The sequence below is a fragment of the Calliphora vicina genome, chromosome 2, assembly GCF_958450345.1.
Source record: "Calliphora vicina chromosome 2, idCalVici1.1, whole genome shotgun sequence".
NCBI classification, from domain to species: domain Eukaryota; kingdom Metazoa; phylum Arthropoda; class Insecta; order Diptera; family Calliphoridae; genus Calliphora; species Calliphora vicina.
The window spans coordinates 87,021,045-87,046,262 of NC_088781.1; the positions used below are offsets into that span (position 1 = coordinate 87,021,045).

Genomic DNA, 25,218 nt, shown 5'->3' on the forward strand with positions numbered 1-25,218 from the left:
TTATACAGTTTAGTGAAATGAAATAATTTTAAGAATTTTTCGGACGTCATTTACTTTAGAACTAAATAATTATAATACAGTAATTTTGACTTACCTGCACAATCAACTTTGCACGATATTTTGTGCAGGTAAGTTAAAAATGCAGTTAACCTCAATGCACTTACCTGCTCATTGATGATGGTAAGTGCATTTACAGTTTACTGCCAAAAAAGCAGCTAACGGCAAATAATTTACACGAAGCTTTGTGATTTTTCCGTCTAAAATAACGTCAAATAACTTTTAAAATTATTAAGAAGTGTACAACATATTTTTTTATTAAAAATCGTATTTTTCTTATTTGTTTTGATTTAATTTTGTATTAGGCAGCTAAATTAATTTTTTTTCATGAAAACCAGTTATAGCTTCCAAAAGTATTATGCACTTATCTTAAATGTGCAGGTATGAACAATGCACTTAAATTAACGAATTTATGGAGTTTGGTAAATAAATATATAAAACACAAGTTTTGTGTACTTATATGCAAAATGCTCTTAAGTGAAAGGCAGGTAAGTCAAAACTACTGTATATGGATTTTCCATGAACAAAAATATAAAATTTTAATTAATGTACAATTTTAACGGTTAAAGATATAACAAAATTTAGAAATAATGTAGATCTAAATGTCCTTAAATCGATGTCATTATAACTTTTGAAATGTTTTATTTTCAAATACCAAAATTCCTAAAACGTGGAAAATGTGTTCCAAAAACTGAGTTTTTTTTAGAAAAGTTCCTACTGTGACGTTACACGGGCAGAATCGAAATTTTTTGGAAATTAATCAGCCATTTCTAAACGGCTGGTCCGATCGAGTAGGGTACCTTCGACATGTACAATTTTTAAACACGTGCCATTTTTTTCCCATCCGATTTCAAAGAATTTTATATTTTTGGAAAGCGCTCGGCTAGGTCTTGAAAAAACATGCTTGCGTGTGCTATTTATCTCTTATAATTTCCTAGTTATAGGCATTTCAAAATTGAAAATTAAAAATATAGGACGCACTTTTGGACCGAATGGACTCGATTTTTTTTTGTTAGTTAGACAACTAAATTACCAAAAACATACAAAAGATTTCATAGCAATGTCAATTACGAATCCAAAAATAACAGATTTTCAATTTAAAAATTCCAAAAATAGTATATTTTTGCTGTTTTTTGGACAAAAAGGTGACGTAACTCTTTTTTTTATTAAAAAACAACTCTCTTTTAGAACATATAACAATTTTTGTATTTTTCTATAAAGTTTCTTTACGGAGAACATTTTGGTATAAAAAACATGTCCTATTTTTTGAACATGTCGGCACTACGCTCTTTGGAAATTGACCTATTTCAACTTTGGGCCACATGTTTTAAAATCCCAAAGCTGGGATCAGAAAACGGAAAGCAGTTTTGGAAACCCTGATGTGTTCCCTATTTATCCCTAAAGTATTTTCCCAGCCCCGAAGGAAATGTGGACCCTATAGACAAAATTGTAAACAATACCATTTTTGGGATTTTCGCTCCAATTTTTAGAAATTGCGGGATTCCCTTTGACCTTTTGACAAGTTTTTTTAAACCTTGTTATTTAGAATGATAAACTTAAAAAACGCTGAAAATTTCATTGAGTTTCGTTAATAAATAAAGATTTTATTACATATTACATATTCATTGAGTTTCTAAAACTAAAATTTATATCAAAATTTTAATAGGATTACAAATATTAGGAACAATTTGATCCATATTTTTTCCGAGCAATATTTTTTTGTTTAGATAAGTTAATTTTTGGTCTTACAAAAAAAATTTTAAGTCAATATCTCAATTAAATTCAAAAATATGCCACTTTAAAACTCCGTCCTTCAAAAATATTGCACTTTTTCATACTAAAGAATTTGTATAAATTTTTTTAATGTGACTGAGTCAGATGTAGGGTTTGGGGTCCGGGAATTCCCGGGATTTCCCGTAAAATTATTGTCGGGAATTCCCGGGAAATTTAAATTTTTTTCCCGGGAAAAACGGGAAATTTAAAATTAATTAAAAATGCATTAATATAATTAAATATAACATCTGTTTGATGAATGGCTTGTTCCAAATATTAGTGGAGGTTTTAAACTACATTAAGGATACAGTAGAAGCATTAAGCCGAAATCAAACCACTTTGCTGATAGGTGATGCTATAATTATCACTCTTTATGAACAGCTGTTATCTAAATATTCTAATATTTCTCAAAAAATGGTTCATGCAATTAAATTAAACCTAAAAACTTCAACATTTTAAGATAAATTATAATATAATTTCAAATTTATGAACAGTAAATATATGAACGCTTATTTGACCACAATGTTCCCTCATCTGTTCAAAGGGATGATGATGATGAATGAGGTTTCCGAAATACAAATGGAGCAAAATTTTAAAAACCAATTAGAATATTGAATCTATATTGAAAAGGAAAAAAATAAACATTTAAAATCAAATGCTACAAGTTTTAAGCGGGAATTAGATTTATTTGAAGTAGCAATTGGAGAACAAATTATGATTGTCTTTATAATGCTTTACTAACGATAAAGCCAACATCTGTTTAAAGCGAAAGAGTTTTCTCGTCGAATGATTTATTGAATGCATTAGTTATTTTGATAAATAAATTTTTTTGTTTTTAAATGACGGACATATAACATTAGCAGAAACCAAAAACAAAGTACATTAGAATTACTTCTTTACTCTTTGTAAACTATATGAAGTAATTTTGAACTTAATGTATTTTATGTTAAAATATGTGTATTTTATTTAAAAACATATAATCTATATATATAAAAATGGATGTTTGTATGTGGGTATGTATGTATGTATGTATGTATGTATGTTCCGAATGAACTCAAAAACGGCTGGACCGATTTTGATGAAATTTTCAGGGAATCTTCAGAATAGTCTAGCGAGTAACACTGTAAGGTCAGATTTTTGATTTTCGGTCTGTGGGCGGAGGGGCGTGGCATTATCAAATTTTTACATTATACCGCTAATGCCATCTATATATATAAAAAACGGCTCCACCGATTTTGATGAAATTTTCAGGGAATCTTCAGAATATCCCAGCGGGTAACACTGTATAGTCAGATTTTTGATATTCGGTCTGTGGGCGGAGGGGTGTGTAAAAATCTAATTTTTACATTATACCGCTAATGCCCTATATTTCATAAAAATGGATGTGTGTATATATGTTCCGTATGGACTCAAAAATGGCTGGACCTATTTTGATGATATTTTCACGGTGTCTTCAGAAAATCCTATTAGGTAACAGTGTAAAGTCAGATTTTAATTTTCTGTCTGTAATAAACAATTTGGTTTGCTTATAGGGTCATGAATAAGATATTTCCATACTGAATTTTTGAATTCATTAGAACCAGCCGAAATGCGACTACATGTATTAACATTGAAGGTTGATTCACCGACTTTGTCCGACACTGTATATTAAAATCGAGATCGATATGCAATATAAAAGAGATGTTTTCTAAAGGCCAGCAACGCGGACCGGGTTCAGCTAGTATTTCATAAAAATGGATGTGTGTATATATGTTCCGTATGGACTCAAAAATGGCTGGACCTATTTTGATGATATTTTCACGGTGTCTTCAGAAAATCCTATTAGGTAACAGTGTAAAGTCAGATTTTAATTTTCTGTCTGTAATAAACAATTTGGTTTGCTTATAGGGTCATGAATAAGATATTTCCATACTGAATTTTTGAATTCATTAGAACCAGCCGAAATGCGACTACATGTATTAACATTGAAGGTTGATTCACCGACTTTGTCCGACACTGTATATTAAAATCGAGATCGATATGCAATATAAAAGAGATGTTTTCTAAAGGCCAGCAACGCGGACCGGGTTCAGCTAGTAGAAAATATAACAGAAAAATCAAAAGAAAGAAGCTAAATAGTGCATTACAAATCCCATTAACATATTAATCGATATCGAATTATAAAAGTACGTTCACAATTTATAAAATTTTGTGACACTTAATTGCTATTTTACTCTATTACCGCTAATATTCAATTTTATAGTAACAAGTGATGTCCAAATATTTTAACAAACTTTTTTTTGGTTTTATGTGAGTATAATTGAATTGTAACGCATTGGTTTTCTTTTTTTTTTTTAATAAAATGACACAATTTTATAAAATAATTTTCTTTTTTACTTATTTTTCTGGTTGATAAAACATTCCCGGGAAATGAAATTTTTCATTCCCGTTTCCCGGGAAATAAAATTATCCGGGAAACCCCAAACCCTAATAAGGAGGTTAGTTAGAGTAGAAAGAGGTCAGTCTTCACTGAGCTTCGAGTAGGTAAGACGGATTACTTGTACGGTGGTTGGACCGCTGGCAAATAGTTTATCTTATTGAGTGAGTTATTGTGAAGTAAAGGTTCTGGTGGTTGGACCACTTCGATCCTTTGCTTGAGAATACTCTGTTGGTAGATAAATTGGTGTTGTTGTGGAGTTTGGAATTCCTAACAACACACTTATCTGAAGAGTGGAAGTTGCACCGGTTGCGAATACTCTCGTGGTTGGACCTCAAGAGTATAGCCGCTCGTGGGAACTCCACAGAGGCGAGGTGAAAGTTTAAAGTATAAGAATAAAGTTTATAACGTATTTTGAAAACGTTGTATTCTTATTTCTCTCAGTCTACAAAATATAAATTTTTGTAATGAACCACTGCCACCGGCGAGTATACCCCAGCCAGAGACAACGTTACAATACCAATTATAACGGTTAGTCATTTATTATAAGTTTTATTTTATTGTACATTAATTGCAAGTATAAAATATATCAATAAAAAAATTTGTATCTCGTTTTTTTTAAGCATACGGTTCAGGTTTGTAAAAACGTTTTCAGAAGTAGAGCCCTCAAGATGGCATGTAATTCGATTTTTTTACTTTTACCGTAATCTGTGTAAAATTACGCAAATTTTGATACCTCTTGTGAAAGTGTAGCTCGAAAAAACATGTTTCTCATCCAAAGACGGGACAGCCTACTGTTCGTCCCGAATACGCATAGATTCACTTCTCCCATAGGCGGCTAGTCGTTCTAGATGTACGACCTTCATTTTAGATCTCGGGCTCTTTTCTTTCTGTATTCTGTACACCACGTCGTTTAATTTCTTAATCACCTTGTATGGTCCATCCCAATGGGTTTGTAGTTTGGGAGACAGTCCTTTCTTGCGTTGTGGGTTATACGGCAGTACAAGTTGGCCTTCATTAAATCCCTCAGAATTCGCTGCTCGATCGTATCTGGCTTTCATTTTGTTGCTGGTCATTTTTATTCGTCTGCGTACGAATTCGTGAAGTTCGTTAAGGTCATCTTGCTCTTGGGAAGTGTTTTCATTATTTGATGAGGGCTTAATACCGAATTCCAAATCACCAGGCAACTTGAGTTCTGTCCCGAAGACAATTTTTGCAGGTGTTCGAGAGGTCGAATGAACAGCTGACCTGTATGCCAATAGAAATTTTGGTATGTGTTCATCCCAGTCCTTCTGGTGTGCACTGATCACTTTTCTTAAATATTCCTCCAGGGTACGATTGAATCTTTCGACCATGCCATCAGATTGAGGATGCAGTGGCGTTGTTCTGGTTTTTCTTATTCCGTATAAGTCGCACATTTCCTTGAATACGGCGGATTCAAAATTTCTACCCTGATCCGAGTGCAATTCCAGTGGAACACCATAGCGACACACCCAGTTGTTCACAAATACGCTTATAACCGTTTTAGCTTCCTGATTGGGTATTGCATATACCTCTGGCCATTTGCTGAAATAATCCATAACCACTAGAACGTAACGGTTTCCAGCATCACTGACAGGGAATGGGCCTGCTACATCCATCGCAATCCGCTCGAATGGCGCACCTGAGTTATACTGCTGAAGTTGTCCACGACTTCTTCTTACTGGGCCCTTCGCTGCTATGCATTGTGGACAATTGGCTACCCAATCGGCTACTGCTTGCTGACAACCCACCCAATAAAAACGTTGTTTTAGCTTCTCTAAGGTTTTTATCACACCAAGATGACCACCACTGGTACCGTCATGAAACTCTTTCATTACTTCGTTTATTTTAGAGGATGGTACAACAATTAGATTTGTCACTGTTTTACCGTCAGCACTTTCCCATATGCGGTATAAGCAGCCATTTAACAATTGTAGACTATTCCATAGGGCCCACTATGATTTCATCATCTTCTTTTGCCGATATTATTTTTGAAAGAATGGGGTCATTTCTCTGCGATACAGACCAATCTGCACTGGACTCTATATGCATTAGTCGAACGTCAATGACACAATCCTTTCTATCGGCTTTTGCGCAATGCTTGCATTCCATGTTGCAAGGCCGTCTTGAGACGTGTTTCAAACCCTTCCGGTGCTCGATGCTAAAGTCATAGCTCTGAAGCCGCTCAATCCAACGAGCCAGTTGCCCTTCAGGTGGTTTAAATTGCAACAACCACCTAAGGGCAGAATGATCGGTTCTCAGTTGGAAGTGCTGACCATACAAATACTTGTGGAAATGCTTCACACACTCTAATACTGCCAGGAGTTCACGTCGCGTTACGCAGTAATTTCTCTCAGGCTTGGAAAGTATTCGGCTGTAGTAGCCTATGACCTTTTCCGTCCCGTTGATCACCTGCGAAAGCACGCCGCCTATTCCGTATCCACTCGCATCGCTGTCTAGCACAAACTTTGCCCCTGGGATGGGATATATCAAAATTGGTGCTGTACACAACAATTCCTTTAACTGAAGGAATGCCTGTTCTTGAGATTCACTCCACAGGAACGCTCGCGACTTCTGCGTTAGCTCATGTAGGCTTGCGGCAACACTGGCAAAATTCGGTACAAATCGTCGGTAGTACGTGCAAAGGCCTAGAAAACTGCGCAATTCGTGAAGATTTCTCGGACGAGGCAAGTCCTTTACGGCTCGTATTTTACCCTCATCTGTTGATATGCCGTCTGCTGTTACGCGATGCCCTAAATACTTAACTTCTTTCTGGAACAATGCACATTTCTTTACGCTAAGTTTTAGTCCAGCCGCTGCTATTCGTTTAAGGACTTATTCAAGGTTTTTCAAGTGTTCATCGAAAGACTTCCCCATGACAATTATGTCATCGAGGTACACCAAGCATATCTTCCAGTGAAGTCCTTTCAACACATGTTCCATTAAACGCTCGAATGTGGCTGGAGCATTGCAGAGTCCAAAGAGCATCACATTAAACTGCCATAATCCATCACTAGCACTAGCGGCGCTAATTCTCCTACACATTTCCCCACATATTCCGCTAATAGCTCGTGTTCCTTGGTGGATTTATTGCGAGGGTTTTTCTCGCAATTGATTACTGCCTCTGCTGAAGTGCATCGACCTATTTCGGAATTTGGCTTAACGACTTTTTCAGAGCTAGACAGGTTAAGCACTCTTACCGGAACTATTCTGTTGTTGCAGGGCTTAACGAGGGATTTTGCTGTTATAAGATCACATTTTATTTCCATTGGTTCTACCACCCACAAACTGTTGTCCTCACAATCTTCCTCCATACGAGCCCACACTAAAGTTTATGACTGTGGTGGCAGTTTCTGATGATCGACGGTAACTAGCCTTCTCACTTGAGTCTTATTTTCATATCTGACTTCAAGGGGTATTTCCACATTTCGCCAAATCATAACCTTTTGTCCCATATCCAAAGTAATGCCGTGAGTAATCATGAAATCAGCATCAGTATCGCGAATGCCATTGACGAATGCCTCTATCTTGATATGGTCCAAAAATGGGTTGTTTTCCCCTGGATAAGTAAGCTGTAGTAAACGCTCGATTTCCAACGCAAAATCTTGTAGCGTCTCATTAGCCTTCTGCACTCTGCTACGCAATTCCATTCGGTATAATTCTTTTTTATGTTCGCCAACGTACTTACGTTGTAGCGCCTCCACTATGTCATCATAACAATTTCTGTTGCTCACTGGCACGCTTTCAAGAACTACCCCTGCATTCCCTCTATTCTATAGCTTTTTCTTCATTGTTCCACATGTTTCTAATGGCAACTGTATCAAACTGGAACTTGAACACATTAAACACATTGAAATCTTGGCATTGAAGATTATTAACCTTTGTTTCTAGGTCATGCAGTTTTTGATCAACACCATTTTCTAAATCTGGTCAATGATATCCACTCTGCTGTTAATAACCTCAGACATTTCCTGAATTTTCTCATCTGTAGCTCGAGAGGATTCTTGAAGTTTCGCTTCCATTTCAGCTAAGTGTTTGATAGTTTCTTTGACTTCGGCTTTAACCTCAGCACGAAGTTTCTCGTTGTCGGCAAGAAGTTTATCATTGTTGACTCGAGTAGTTTCTAAGATGGTTCTAGAATTTTCGTTCAATTTCGCTTCCAGGTTCTCGTTGTTTACTTTAGAAGTTTCTTGAAGTTTCATTTGGATTCCTTCCATTTTTTCCATCATAGCCGCAAACATTGTGCTTGTTGCTGAACGTGTAGAAACTTCCATTTATTCCTTATACTCGAATTCGTAAGCTCCAATGCCAATATCACGCTGCTTAAATTCATCTATTATCCTTCTCTGCAATTCTGACTTGTTACCTGCTGTTGGTAGCTCCAACTTACTCAATTCTTTCTTGAGTTGTTCAACCTTTAGTTCCTCAAACTCCATGCTTATTAATTTGCAATCCCACTTCTGACACCAATTGTTACGTTTTAACCTTTTCAAAACGTTAGTTTATTTCCTTTAAATAAATGTACAACAACAACAGAATTAAATAGTCACTCAATGTTTTTTTTATACACGTTTATAAATTCGCAGAATTACAGACACACTTTATAGTGTACACCATCCCTGGTAAATGATTTTTTCTTTCGGTATCAAAATATTTTACTGATAGTACTTTTTTGAACCCCAGGGTACTAAAACAATTTTTTTTATTATTTATTAACAACAAAACAACAAGAAAAATGTATAACAATTCATTTAAAGCATATAAATAATAATAACTTAAAATTTAATTCAGTTCTGTTTAATTATAATTATAACATTTTTGTTTATGAAATATTCTTATATAATTCATATAGACATATTTTATAAAAACAAAAATAATATAAATAACATAAAACAAATTGAGATCATTAGTAGTTGTAAATGTTAAATACAAATATACAATTTTTATGTATTTTTGGATAATAATTTGTTGCAAACATTTAAATTGAAACAGCAAGTATTTGAAGATTTAAGTAAATCTTTGGTTTGAATAAGATTAGACAATGTTTTGCAATGAAGTTTGTTCCTTTTGTTTTTATAATGTTTTGAATTGAAAATACTCTTTCGACATTAGCCGATGAATGAGGTATAGACAAAATTCCAGTCATAATTCTAGAAATGTCAGAAAACATTAATTTTAACCTTTTAACGATAAATTTATTAAATTTATTTTGATTTTCTTGCGAAATAATAAATCAATTGTTTTATTTTAGTTTTTTCTTAACATACTACAGTTTGTGTCGGCAAGAATCCTACCAATTGTAGTAAGGATATGTAAGAAAAAATAAAATTACTGCTTATTGTTGGTGTTTTGTTTAAGCTTTGATATTTTTACAAATAAAGCTTGAGTGTCTGTAATTCTCAATCACTCTATGGTTTTATTTTTATATCTTTAGTTTTTCTAAAGCCTTTTAGGAAAAGGTTTCCTGATGATCTGGCCTAAGCAACCAGTGAAATGCGCATAGGAACTAGCTTATCCCCCAACAATAAATTTCAGTGAATTTATCAATAAAATTGGGAATTTAGCATAAAAACAATTCTACTAAAATATTAATTCATTTAATTCGTTTTTTAGTCGCGATACCTTTACCAAAAATTACATACATACATATATTTTCATTAGCTAATGTGCTGTTTTTCTATAGCGAACGAGTGCTTTGAGTAGAAATCTTATGCTATGTTCACACTTGGGCTTTTAAACGCGTTTAAGCAAAATTTTGATTAAGTTAATCAAAGCCGTTCACATTACATTTGAGATGATTAAGTTGACACTAAAATGATTAAGTTGACAAATAAAAAAACAACAAACAAATTTATATTTCTTTAAGGCATTAAATATGGAAATAAATACTTTATTAAAGATATCAGCAAATTATTTTAAACTTTTTAATAATGAAATTGTGAACATTGATGAATTATTTAAGGTTTTTTAAGGAAAAAAAAGACAACTTCTGTCAAAATTTATTTATCGGTACTACACTAAAAGGTGGCCGATGCTACATCATCATCAGTTTGAGGTATGTTCAGTTGATCCTACGTGATTAACGAAGTGATTAAGATTTAATCATGTCAATTTGAAGTGATTAACAAATCATTTAAATGTATGGATAATCATCTCGATTTGGAAGTGATTAGAGCTTAATCACGTTTGAGATGATTAACTCTGCAAATGTGAACATAGTATTACGTGTATTTTGTTTTCGTTACAATAACAAAACACATGTTAAATTTCCACTCAAAGCACTCGGTCGCTATATAAAAACAGCACATAAATGTTTAATTTCAATTATATCAGCCAATGCTCTATATTGAGTGTTAAAAAAAATAATCTTTAACTGTCAAAGTTCGAATATTCTAGATCTTACTAATACATACGCCATCTGTGGTGTACTTTCTACAATGTTCTTTAACTGAATATTCGAATATACGGTCGCAGCAAACAGCGTAGCCAACAAGGTATATTAATTATAAGGTAGTGTCATCGGCGAATTCAGAATACCGAGCGAATTGGTTATATTTTTTTTATATTTAGTTTGACATTGTGCCTGCATTTGAAGGCGAATTGGCTGGCAGGGAAAAATGTCAAAAACAGCTCACAAATAAATCAAAGCGAATTTTTGTTAAACAAAAAATGTTTATAAATTTGAATCTGTTTGTAATTTAATTTGATGTTTTTAAAAATAAAACTAATTTCGTGTAGTATTATTATTGGTTTTAAAACATAAACGAATTTAACAGCAAAACAAAGTTTGACATTTACAAAATGTAAACAAAGTTTGACATTTATAATGCACTACGGCGAAAAATGAACATAGTAGCAAAAAACGATCAGCTGGTCTGATGACACTACCTTATAATTAATATACCTTGGTAGCCAACTTACGATCAATGGTCAACTGTAAGCATTTATTTAATAATGCCTACAGATATGTTACAGTTTGCTATTATAGCACTGTTATTTGAAATCATTATGCTACTTTTAAATCAGCCCTTAAAATCGTTATATTTGAATTCAAGTACAATTTCGTAACAATATTTAGATGGAGGGTATTTAAGATTTGGCAAATTAGTCCCAAATCTAACTAGACTTGTAATTCTGTTTTGTCACATGCTATCGGTATTCACAATTCTCTCTTGAGTTGCTTTAATTTAAGATCTTCAAACTTTATGCTTATTATTCTGAAATCCTACTTCTGACGCACAGTGGGGGATCTGAAAAAAAAAGTGGAAATAAATCTGTAACTTCTAAACGAATAGCCGGATTTTAATAAAATTTCCCATGGCTATAGAGGAGGTGTCGATAAGTTTAAGTTTTGAATTTGGGCTTAAACAAGCAAGGGGGGCCGAGCCACAATGCCCTAAAGTGGGGCACCTCGGGTATATCAAAAATTAAAAATGATGCCAAATTTTTGTTTGCGATCCGATCCATATATTATCTCTTATAGTTTACGAGTTATTCGCATTTGAAATGTAAAATTTTATTTTTTTTGCCTACCTTGGTCTGCCATTTTGCTAATAACGGATCCAATTCTTTCCCGATTAAAGAAAGAATTGTTAAAAAATATCTACTGAGTCAAAAGTTATGTGCATTCAAACTTAAAAAAAATAAAAAAGTAGTTGTTTCGCCATTTTTTTTTGAAAAAGTACCTACATTAATTTTAAATTATACAGAAAATGAGAAAAAAATATATAATGTGTTTATATTTTTCTGAAAGATAACATTTCGGGAAATATTATAAAAGCAAAATAATATCAAAATTCGTATTATTGCGTGGTCCAGAGCCTTCCGAAGTAGAATTATTTTTTATGTAAATTTCAACTTTAGACAACATATTCTAAAATCGCATAGCTGCTTTCAAAAAATTAAGACCAGTTTTGTATGTCCCAATCTGTTCTTCAATATTATGCAAAGGGATTTCATAGCCCCGAGCTTGGTACCTTCAATAGATCCAAAAATCAAAAAAATCCCAATTTTGGGATTTTTGAAAAGTTTTTTAGGAATTGTGGGATTCTCAATAACAAATCTAAATCCAAATTTTCACTTTTGCATTCCGACAAAAAATGTCTATATAATTGTAAAATTTAATTAAAAAATATTCATAAACCAAAAAGTTATAGCAGTTTAAAAATTTAAATTTTCAACAAAAAATAAATTTTTCTTTTTTTTTGCAGAAACTCTTCTATGAAGTTTTTAATTTTCAATATATTTAAACATTTTTGAAAAGAAGATGCAATTTCCAAAATATTGATTTATAATATGTCTACCTTCATTTGTCCACGTGTCACAGTAATGAACGAATGATTAACATGTCTAGTGAAATTTCATCACCAAGTTGTTTTCTTCCATAACAACTTCAATGTTAGGTACTTATATAATACATAAGTACAAACATTAAGCGATTGCAACTCTTTTTTAACAATGAATCCCAGGTATATTCCTTCGACAACTCTCCAATAGACTACTTCTGGTGGGTAAAATAACTACTTTCTAAAGTGCAATTGTCACAAATGTCTTGTCACTTGGCTGAATCCAATTTATATATATTGGTCATTTGACACGTGTGTGCACTTTGTAGTGCAGAGCGAAGACAATTATTTACTTTATACATCCCAAGTAATCTAGCGTGAAGACAATTGTCACTTAAGTGTATCTAAGTAATATGGAGTGTAGTCACTTTAAACGTTTTGTGAGTAATTCGTACAAATGGTTTTATACAAATTGTGTTGATATAATTCTCATACAGTTTATTTTTATTTTTGCTTAAGTATACTGATATCCCATGTAACATAGCATGAAGTCAATGGTCACTTTAGTGTCTCTTAGTAACCAATGGTGAAGTCACTTCAAACTTTTTTTTGTACTGCACTTTATTTTACCCACCAGAAGCGTTGACTACTTTCGATCAGCTATCATCCATTGGATCTTCTTTACAACATTCATGTAGGCGCCACGCATTTGATATTGCCAGGTCAACCATGTACGTAAATAAACACCACCACCATTTTTTGCTATGGATGCTAATTCTGTACAAAGATATAGATTGATCCATTTCATCCACTCCGCCCATGTTTTTGTTATAAGTTTGAAACAAGTGAGGTATTTCCATATCAATCTTTTGTTTTTTTTCAGAAGACCATCTTTTAGCTTTTCCTACTGGTTCATAAGAATCATAATTTGTCGCCATTGTGCAGATACTGTTATCCTTCCAGCGGACCAGTAATAACTCATTATTTTTATCAAATCTATAATCGAACTCGGCTAGGGATTTCTTCATCATTTCTTTTGCATTTGGCAGAGGACATTTTTTAGTGCGGTTTTCTCGGATTGTTCCTGTGGCACGGTAACCTAAATTTCGCAAATCATTGAGTAACTCAAAACTTGTGAAAAAATTATCAAAAAAGATTTTGTGGTTGGCAGGATTCATGGACAATTTTTGTAGCACCATTTTCACAACTCTAGTACCCAATGGCTCAGAAACAGGTATAGTTGATTTACCACAATAAATATCAAAGCAGTAACAATATCCAGAGGAACTTGCTGCAACCCAGTTTTTATATCCAAACCGAATAGGTTTGCCTCGTATATACTGTTTTGCTGAATGGCGACCGTAATATTTCACCATGGATTCATCTATAGAAATATTTTCGTGGAAAACACCCCATTGGTTAAATTTTCTGATAAGAATATCAGCAAGTTGACGTACTTTAAACATTTTGTCACTAGTTTTTGCAGCGTCGTTATTGTCTACAAGATGGAGATTTCTTTTTATTTCTTTAAACCTGTTTCTGGACATAGCCTTTGATACTACATCTACTCCAATATCTTCATCTAAAGACCAATACATCTCTTCCCTTGGAAGTTTGTGGTAGCCAGATAGAATCAGTATCCCGAGAAAAACCTTTAGTTCTGCAACAGTGACACTAAAGTTGTGAATATTGTTTTGATAAGCGTACAGCTGACTAAAATCCGATATCATTTTAAAAACCTCTTCATCGAAAAACATTTCAAATATTTGAGCAGGAGTCAAGTTCTCCAATGCCTCTTTCATACGAGTTTCATTTATGACTCTGTCATCAGTTTCAATGTAAGTTTTTGAGTAATTTGGAGCAGACTTTCGCCACGACGGAACATTCAATTTAGATTTATTTGGAGTAATAGCACGTCGTGGGATTTTGGTTCTCAAACGAGCCCTTTTCGCAGACAATGGTTCATCATCACTGCTGTTTTCAGAATTTGATAGAGCACTAATGTCACGTACAAACATCTCGATTTCACCAGGCACATCATTTGGAAAATTTAGTGAAGCTGTGTTTTTATCAAACTCCTCTTCTTCATCAGTTACAGCACTAGGTTCTGGTGGAATTATGACTAAGTCATATTCCAAGAAATCGTTACTATCTTCAACTATCGTATTTACGGCTTCCTCTAAGCCTCGAAAATGATTACTGGCACTATAATGTCGGCTCATCTTTGTGAACTTATTACACCTGTTAACAACTCGAAGGTCAAAAATCAACTAAATGTTTAAAAAATTGTAAATGTAATAACATAAAAGAACTTTTGATATTATTTGGGGATTTCCCTTTTTATGTACCTTGTGTTTGTTAACGGTTTAGGGCTGCCACACTAACTAGGAACAAAGTGAGTTGGCTGACAGGTGGCATTACTATGTTATCAGGTTATTTTTAGACTAAATACTTTGTGTAAAAAAATTAGAACAAACTTAATTTATAATTTGTTTTTATTATACTTGTGGCCATTTTACCCAAATTGGCACAGCATTATTGTATGCCTTATAAGATCTTATACATTTGATGTATGAAACTAAAAATGTTTTTCAATGTTTCTCTGTTTATGGAATTTTATATTATAATACAAATAACGACTATTAGCTTTACGTACAAAGTATAACTTTGGTTGCCATTGACCTACCTCCACATGTGTATTGTTAACGAAGTTTGATAGATTATTACAGCAATAACAATAAATATAGACAAATTGTTTGGTTTAGTATTTATTGAGAGCACTTTCCATTACACAATAATGCAAAAAAAAATAACCCAGAGCAAACAGTTTTTTTATACTGCCTTAATTATTAAGTGTTCCCAAATTGGCACAGCGTCCGTAAATGGGTTAATGTCACCTAATTTCATGACGATAGGTCCATAATTAGTCATAGCTCCCATATAAGACCCGCTTCCGAAAATCACTTTAACTAGCATAAATCTCTTAAAAATGTTGGTATAATCACAAAATTCAACACGAATAACTTCCACATAGACATAAATCACACGACCTATTATCATGGCGATAGGTCCATAATTAGTCATAGCTCCCATATAAGGAACGCTTCCGAAAATCAATTCAACAAGCATAAATCTCCTAAAAATGTTGGAATACACATAAAATTCAACAGGAATAATTTTCATATAGACATAAATCACATGACCTAATTTCATGGCGATCGGTCCATAATTGGTCATAGCTCCCATATAAGGCCCTCTTCAGATAGTCGGGCTTGACCGACCATATTTTCTTACTTGTTTTGTATTAAATTTTATTTTTTAGGATGTTCGAAACAACCAAGTATGTATGATAAAAGTACGGTGTAATTGTGCGTGACAAATGTAACATGTGCGTAACGATGTTAAAAGTTAAAAAATATTAATATAAATATATTTTTTCCAGATAAAATAATTATTTATATAATCTAGGATAGTTACTTATAGCTGTAAAAAATATGAAAATTCTATCTGAAGTAATTTCGCAGAAATTTTTGATTGAAACTGACATTAAATTTTAAATTGATAAATTTTGTAGCGCGTTCGTACGATACATTTTGTTTTATACCAACGAAACTAGAAAACCGATTAATAAATACTTTACATATTTTGGAAACTGTATAAAATTGAATAATAAAAATGACAAATCTGCTTTAAAAAAAATTATTTTCTTAACAAAATCAGTTGCAATTATTCGCACGCTGTAACAGTGCGTGACATGGAATTCATGATATATGGAATCTACTAGACAAGATCTACAAAAAACATTGCTTTAGCCATATATTATATATATCTCTTATAGTTTACGAGTTATTCGCATTTGAAAAGTAAAATTTTATTTACCCACCTTGGTCTGGTTTTTTGCTAATAACGGATCCAATTCTTCCCGATTTTCTTGAATTAATTTATTAATAATAGTAAGACAGAATTGTTGAAAAACCTCTACTGAGTCAAAAGTTATGTACATTCAAACTTAAAAAAATAAAAAAAGTAGTTTTTTCGCCATTTTTTCCAAAAAAAATGCTTACATTAATTTTAAATTATACAGAAAATAAGAAAAAGATTAATAGTGTATTTATATTTTTCTGAAAGACAACATTTCGGAAATATTATTAAAGCAAAATAATATCAAAATTCGTATTATTGCGTGGTCCAGAGCCTTCCGAAGTAGACCCATTTTTTATATAAATTTCAATTTTAGACAACATTTTCTCAAATCGCATACCTGCCTTCAAAAAATTAAGACCTGTTTTATATGTCCCAATGTGTTCTTCAATATTGTGCAAATGGATTTTATAGCCCCGAGCTTGGTGCCTTCAATAAATCGAAAAAATTCCAATAAGGCTTTTCACAAGGTCTTCGGGTCAAATTTGACCAATTTTGAAATTAAAATTGAATTTTTTCTAAAAATGAGTGCTTGATATTTTTGATATTTTATGAATTCTATTTAATTTCAAATGTCAAATGGCTAAAACAATATCTATACAATTTTTTGCACTTAAAGTCATTGAATCATATTTGACTTGGAGCAAAAACCTTGATTTTTTGTTACGCACAATTAGCTTTGGTAACACTACAATATATCTTTGGTAGCAGTAATATATATCTGTCTCTTTTCATCATACTTGCAGAACATTATACTTGTATGAAAACTGGTATTATCCGGGTAAATACAAAAGCCATGTTTTTCTTATCCTTCAAATTTGACCCAGTTTCAAATTTAAATTGAATTTTTTCTAAAATTAGTGGTTGATATTTTTTTAATATTTTATGACTTTTATTTAATTTCAAATGTCAATAACTACGTTATTTTTAAAAAAAAATATATATATTTTCTATTTGGGTTAAATTTGACCCGTTAACGTCAGAAAATTTTAAGACCTATGGATGAAGGGTAAAATAATCTCTTAGGAATAAGACATAGTTTAAATGCTTTGGAGTATATCGATTTGTTTCTTTTATTTTTATAAAGCTAAACATTGAAAATGATGGATTGATATACAGATAATCTAACCTTGGGTCAGTCCAGAACTAGCGCAATGGCTCAGTTCTTTCGCAATGAGTCGCGACTAATTCGAAATCCGGAATTCAAAGTACAATATGATAGTGTACTTCAGGAATACCTTCAACTTGGTCATATGAAAAAAGTAGATCCTCCATGTAATTTTAATTTTCCACTACATTATTATTTACCGCACCATGCAGTCTTGAAACCAGACAGTACAACTACAAAGGTGCGTGTAGTTTTTAAGCTTCATCTCCATCGTCCAATGTCTTAAGTCTAAACGATATACTCCACCGTGGTCCAATTTTGCAGAGTGATTTAACAATTCTTATTCTAAAATGGAGATTTTTTAAATTCGTTTTCAATGCCGATATCCAGATAATGTACAGGCAAATTCTGGTTGATTCCAAGCATTCTCAATATTAAAGGATTTTATTTCGGGAAAGTCCTTTAGATACTGTTCAAGATTACGAACTTAAAACCGTAACATTCGGGGTAAACTGTGCTCCTTATCTTGCCATCCGGACGATTCATCAACTGGCTGACGACATTCAAATTATTTATCCTAAGGGCAGTAATATTCTACGTCATTTTATGTATGTAGACGATGTTTTAGCAGGTGAACATACTATTTCAGAAACACTTGTGTCCAGAAATGAACTAATTCTATCCCTTCAATCGGCCGGGTTTTCCTTAAGAAAATGGACTCAAATTGTAGAGAAATTCTTCAAATTCCAAAAGTCTTCTTTGTGAAGACTTTTTGGAATTTGACGATAAAAGTACAGCAAAAACTTTGGGCATCCGTTGGAATGCCTTTTCAGATTCATTTTATTTTACGGCTAAACCATTTCCAGAGACTCAGAAATGGACTAAGAGAGAGGTTTTGTCACAAATTGCTCGGCTATTCGATCCAGCGGGCTGACTTTCACAATGTGTTATATTGGCAAATCGGATGAAGTTTTTACTCCCGATTCCCTCTCTCAATTGAAAATATTTCAGAAAAACTATACAAATATAAATAATATTAATATTCCTCGTTGGATAAACTATAGCCCAAGCGCCATTGTCCAATTCCATGGGTTTTACGACGCTTCTGAGAGGGCGTACGCTGCTGTCTTGTATATACGCATTGTTCTAGTCACTTGATTTCCGCTAAGACAAAAGTAGCACCTGTCAAGACCCTATCAATCCCAGGTTAGAACTTTGTGGTGCTGTTTTACTGGCAGAAATGATCGATAGTATTCTCCCAAAGTTCGATATAAAAAACTATTTAATATTTTGTTGGACAGACTCCACGATTGTCCTTTCATGGTTAGCAAAACCAGCCTGCTCATGGCTAACATTCGTAGCCAATAGAGTTTCCAAAATCACACAGATCACTAGTGTTTCAATGCTCTCAAGCTCTATAATAAATCTCAATCCATTTCTTGATTCAGAAGGTATAATTCTTTGTTGTGGTAGACTTGCCTCTAGTCCAGATTTGCCATACGGTGAAAAATATTCTATAATAATCCCCTATAACTGCCAGTTTTCACTCATCTTAGTTAGATTTGTCCATATTATAAGCCTTCATGGTGGAAATCGATTGGTTCTAAAGGTACGGTCACACATAGCTAATATTTGACGTTTATCGTCAAATATTTCATTGCCTGAATCTGACCACAAATAAAATTTAGAGCAAACAACAAAACAGATGATTTTAGTCAAACAAAATTATTTGTCGGCAAACAAAATATTTTCTTAATGTGAACAAAGTGTGACCACTAGCTACATAAATACCTAAAAAATATATAATTTGATCTTGCAAATATTTTTAAGGTTAAAGCACTTATTTCGAATTGTAAAGTAATCATTTTATTAGAGATTTATTGAATTTTGTTATCATATATTGAATTTAATTTTTCACTTTTTGTTTGACCAAACTGCTGCGAAAAAGAATCAGAAAATATATTTGCCGTGTGGTCACACTATATCAAACACTTTCATAAAATAATTGTTTGATCAAATAGAAAAAAACAGAAAATTATTTGCTCAGCATGGCGGAAAAATAAGAGGAGATTATTTAAATATTTTTCGTACTAAATTAAAGACACAAATTCACTATTTTTTTTTTTAAACATAAATACATATTCAATATTTCTTGAATATTTGTTATTTAAATTATTTTCACTAAATAATTATATCAATAAATGAAGTCTTCTTCTTCACATAAAAGTCATTCAGCCTAGGATGATATACTGGGAGAAAAACTAATTGAAGACATGAAGTCTATGTTGCGATTTTTGCAATTTTATGCGATTTATATTTTTATGCGTTTAACATAGTCTGATGTTTGATTATTTTTTATTTATACATGGAGTTTGTCTATTTTCAAAATTTAAAATTGCTCATATATACATATGGAATATTAACTGAAATTTTATACAGATTGAATTTAAAATCAAAGAAAATTTTTTATACATACATAAATAGTATGAATTGATTGTAATTAAAAAATAATTCTTAAACAGTATGATCTGTTTAATTTTTTTTTCCTGCAGAAGAAGAATATGTCTAATATCATTTTTCACTTTTCTGATTTTAGTATCATACAAAAATTTTTATTATAAATTTTTAGATAATGCGATTGAATTGGAATTAATTAAAAATTTATGTAAAAAAGGTAAACATTTCCATAAAATTTAACAATATTTGTGAACATGTTCTTATTCTGAATGAAAAAAGTTTGGAAAAAGTCGTGTTCGATTTAATATGTTTTAAAAAGCCAATAAGCTTTTTAAATGGAATTCAAGTTGATAGCAAGTGTAATTCAAGCCTTGAGTTATAGTCAAGCAATTGAATTACAGTTGTATTACACTTTATTTCAATAGCATTCTCCAGTAAAAAGGAAACATAAATTCAAGCCATATGTTTTTTGTTTGAAAAATATTTAATATTTCAAATATTTTTCAAGTATAAAACATGATTACATTTCCATTCAATTTCAATTATGAATTGTGATAGTAATATAATTTAATAAATAAACATTTAATAATTATATTATTAAATTGTTCAAGCTTCTGTTCTTTTCGCGATTTGTTTTCATTATTTAGCGATTTTTAATTTAAGATATAGCAACACTACTTTTGCGATAACACATGATGCAACAGCTGTTATTTGACGCTGTTTGATCTTGCAAATGAATTGCAAGATCAAATAAAAAAATACCCAAAATGCAGGAAAATATTTGCTGTTTAGTGGTCACACATTGGTCACATTAAAAGAATGTTTTCATATTGGCAAATAAATTTGTTTGACCAAATTCAGCTGTTTTCTTGTTTGCAGTGCAAAAATATTTTCTGTTCAAACTAGAAACATAAAATATTTGACGCTTAAATAAAAGTACTGAAATTTCATAATTCTTTCAAATGTAAAGCAAAATCTGGTAATATTTTACTTTCTAGAAATGTCTTTTTTTTTGATGAAAGAAATTAAAGTTGTTTTGCAGCTTTATTTAATAATTATTTAGAACAAATATTACCATAAATGTGACCACAAGACAAATATATTTTCCCCTTTGTGTGTTTGATAGTATTTCGGTGTAGTTTGGTTAAACAAATATGGCAAATAAATGTGTACAGTGTGAACACAAAATCAACCCATGAATTATTTGATGTAGTTTTGATCAAACACATGAAACATCTTGTGTCAAATAATTTGCGTAGTCTGACCCTACCTTAAGACTTATAAGAACCGAATATTGGATTGCAAGGGTTAAGAACCTTATTAAGGCAACCATAAACAAATGTAAACCCTGTATTATCCACAGAAAAAATGTCAAATGCAAATAATGGCGGCTTTGCCTCCAGAAAGAACCGAAATATCACGTTTGATATAAAGGCCATTTGATATAAAGGCATATGCTGGTCGAACTTGCCGCCTTACTAAAGGATATGTATGCATCTTTGTATGCTTCTCAACTAAGGCAATACACTTGGAAGCTACAACTAGCTTATCTACAGATGCATTTCTAGCGGCATTCAGTCGTTTTGTATCTCGAAGAGGGTGTTCAGATTATGGCACAAATTCCTTCAAACTTCTCGGCAGGCTGTAATTGTCCACTATTCACACCAAAATATTGCCTGGAACTTTATACCACCCGGGGCCCCACACATGGGAGGACTATGGGAAGCGGTGGTTAAAAGCTTCAAGTTGCATTTCCGTAAAATTGCTGCAAATTTTAAATGCACGTACGAAGAGTTTTCAACATTATTAAGTCGAATTGAAGCTTGCCTTAATTCCAGGCCTTTATCTCGAGGAAACTTTTAAACGGAACTTTCGGGATTTATTTTTGGCAGATCCGAAGTTCTTTGAATCTGCAGGTATCGTTTTGGGGGTCGATATATACCCGAAAGTTATATGTGAGGGGGTATTCACTAAAGTCGGATTGCTAACCGCACAAAGCACCATATTTGGCTGGGATATCTATGGCAAATATTCAAATTAATTATATTAAAAAATAAACATCATCCTTTTTTTTCTTATGCACTACTGAATTAAAGCAAAATATATACATATTTAACCTTATCTTTACATAAATCAACTAGAATAAGCTAACTTTGTATTTCTTAAATACTTTATTATTTGATACCTATGTAAATTGAATTTGTAAATATTTGAATTGCAAAAAAAAACATAGAAAAGAGACTATTATATAATTACAGTTGTATATTGTCATTTCCATTCGTTTATTCCGTTTGCAAATAAGTATCTACGACTGTCAAAATATATTAAATATATTTTGGCATTAACTCCCAAATTTGCACCATAAAAACCCTTTTCTTGTAATATTATTATAACATATATAAATTCTGTATGCTTTAATGGTACTAAAAATGCTATGTCTTTCTAACAAAATAAGTTCCAAATTTTCGTTAAATGTTGAAACCTGTCGTAGATTCTCATTTCCGCAAATTCATTAAAAACGATCATCCTCTTTCAATTTGAATCCGTCTCAAAGGTTTCTTCGATATTCGAAATGTGAGCTTTTCAAAAAAACCGAAACCGACTTAACCAAAAAAACCGGTTATTAAAAACTATAATAAACACCAACCTGGTATAATTAATAAGTTAATATGTATATATATTCTTAATTACCTGAAAACTGCGAAATTCCAAATTTGTATTAATACCGATTTCGAATAGTGATTCTTTTTCCTGCAGTGTCCGGTGAACTAATGCTTTGACAACTTTCAACTGTGTTTGTTTGGGGGTTTCATTTAGTAATTGTTTCGGAATTTGAACTGAAAATACTTAAACATAAAAATTGTATGCGTTATTATTAACTTATCATCGCATATTGGGTTTTGATAACTTATAGATCGAATTATTATATACCTTTGCTAATTGACATCCGTTACCAACAAGGTTAAATCAAAGACTGTAAGTAATATATATATGTACAATAAACATCATATTATTTATAAAAGGAATAATATAAGCATAGTTATACTCTATTAAAACACTTAATGCATTCGATTTTTTATATTTACATACATATGTACGTATATGTACTTATGCCTGCTACAATTTTCTATTATTTACTACAAATTCTGTCAATTATACTTTTGTTTTCTAACCTAATGACTATTACTGATAATTTTATAATTCATAACTATTGCTACACTTATTAATATACGTTTAACTACTGCAAGTTAGGATAAGTTAAAAAATAAACTATTTAAACTTGAATGAAATAAATATAAAAGAAACAAATAAAAAACAAATAAAATTAATAGAAACGATGTGTTGGGCCTCGTTGAGGCAGCGGTGGGTGCATCTAATTCAGAAATTTTTGATCAGATTCGAAATTTGACAAACGCAATCCAACAATTGCAACCAAGCCGAGTGGAACCTTTAATACCAGTAACTATTCAGCCCGGTGTAGACACCGGTAACACAAATTTAGATCTTGTTAAATCTCTTCCACAGTTTGGTGGGGACTCAAGGGATTACCCAGCTTGGAGAGAGGCGGCAAAATTTGCCATGAATTATTACCTTAAGGGTTCCGAAACATATTATGTTGCTATGGGAATTTTAAGAAATAAAATAATTGGCGAAGCCAATTCGACCTTAAACGCATTTAACACCATATTTAATTTCGATGCAATCATTTCACGTCTAGATCAGTCGTATTCAGATAAAAGACCACTATATTTACTGGAAAATGAATTAAGTATTTTGAGGCAGGGCAAGTTATCGATCACCGAATATTACGATAAAGTAAACAAACAACTAACACCCATTGTTAATAAGATTTTAATGACTAACTCTGGCAGGGAAGAGGTAATCGAAGCTTTAAATGACCGTGCACGTTCAAACGCATTACGCGTTTTTATATCTGGCCTTCGAAAACCTTTATGTGACATTTGCTTTTCGGCAAATCCGCCTGATTTACCCACGGCCTTGGCGACGGCTCAAGAATTAGAGCAAAATCACGAAAGATATAAATTTGCAAATGCTTTTGCTAACTCCAAGAATTCTTTGCCATCAAATGCACATAGTTCAAGCAATATGTCTAGTCAGACAATTGTTTACCAACATTCTACAAACCATGGACAAATGGCACAATATGATAACCCTGTTTCAGTGGAAATCGGTAACGGGACATCGTATTTTCGAAAACCAACAGCATTTAGAAATAATGTAGGTATTGAACATCAGGGATTTAACCCTGAATACAGTAGACAAAAGTCATCGCTCATGGAAATACTCCCAAAAGATTACACTCCAGCAACAATTCAGGCAAAGAATTAATTACATTGAAAATTATCAATCGAATGAGAGCATCCATGTAAGCGAAGATTTTTCTGCTATTGAGTATGAGAATGATGTAGTAGATGACCTTAATTTTTTAGTATAAAATCGCTCTTGCCATATATTGTGAAAAAATCAATTAATGGTCAAGAGCTTAACATTTTGGTTGACACGGGAACATCTAAAAATTACATAAGGACTTTCGATTTTCTTAGGGGTGTTGAATCAGTAGAATCTCCATTTCGTATAAAATCAATAAATGGCTATACCTGCATTAGACAAAAATGCAAAATAAATATACTTAATCACGGAACAACATTTTTTTTATTAAAGTCTCTAACCTCCTTTGACGGAATAGTAGGGTATGATTTTTTGAAGGAAATTGAAGCTACGATTGATACCAAAAATGGAATTCTTTTTCACAAATTCGGAAAAGAATCAATTAACCATTTTTCGTGCAACCAGGTTAATTCAATAGAAATTGACAGGGACAACGTTCCGTCGGATTTACTAAGTGAATTCGAAATCCTTATTCAAAATAATTTAAATGCATTTGCAGACCCAGACAGAGCATTGCCAGCCAACACGCAAGTCGAGGCCACAATAAATCTAACTAAACAGGAGCCCATCTATTCTCGTAGTTACCCATATCCCATTTCCGCATCCGAATTTATAAACAAAGAAATAGAAAGCCTTCTTAAGGACGGCATTATAAGAAAATCTTCGTCGCCTTAAAAAAGGAGTTGATCACAACGGTAGACAGAAATTACGAATGGTGATTTACTTCCGTAAAATTAACGACTTTACAATCCCGGATAAATATCCAATGC

General features: G+C 32.4%; 1 protein-coding gene across 1 annotated transcript in view; it reads right to left on the reverse strand.

The window, feature by feature from the left end:
- Positions 1–25,218, reverse strand: part of Naglu (N-acetyl-alpha-glucosaminidase) — a 103,805-nt gene that overhangs the window by 51,852 nt on the left and 26,735 nt on the right. Inside the window, exon 2 of the mRNA XM_065500164.1 lies at positions 22,730–22,884. Coding sequence (XP_065356236.1) covers positions 22,730–22,884 — 155 coding nt within the window. The remainder of the gene's footprint in view (positions 1–22,729; positions 22,885–25,218) is intronic.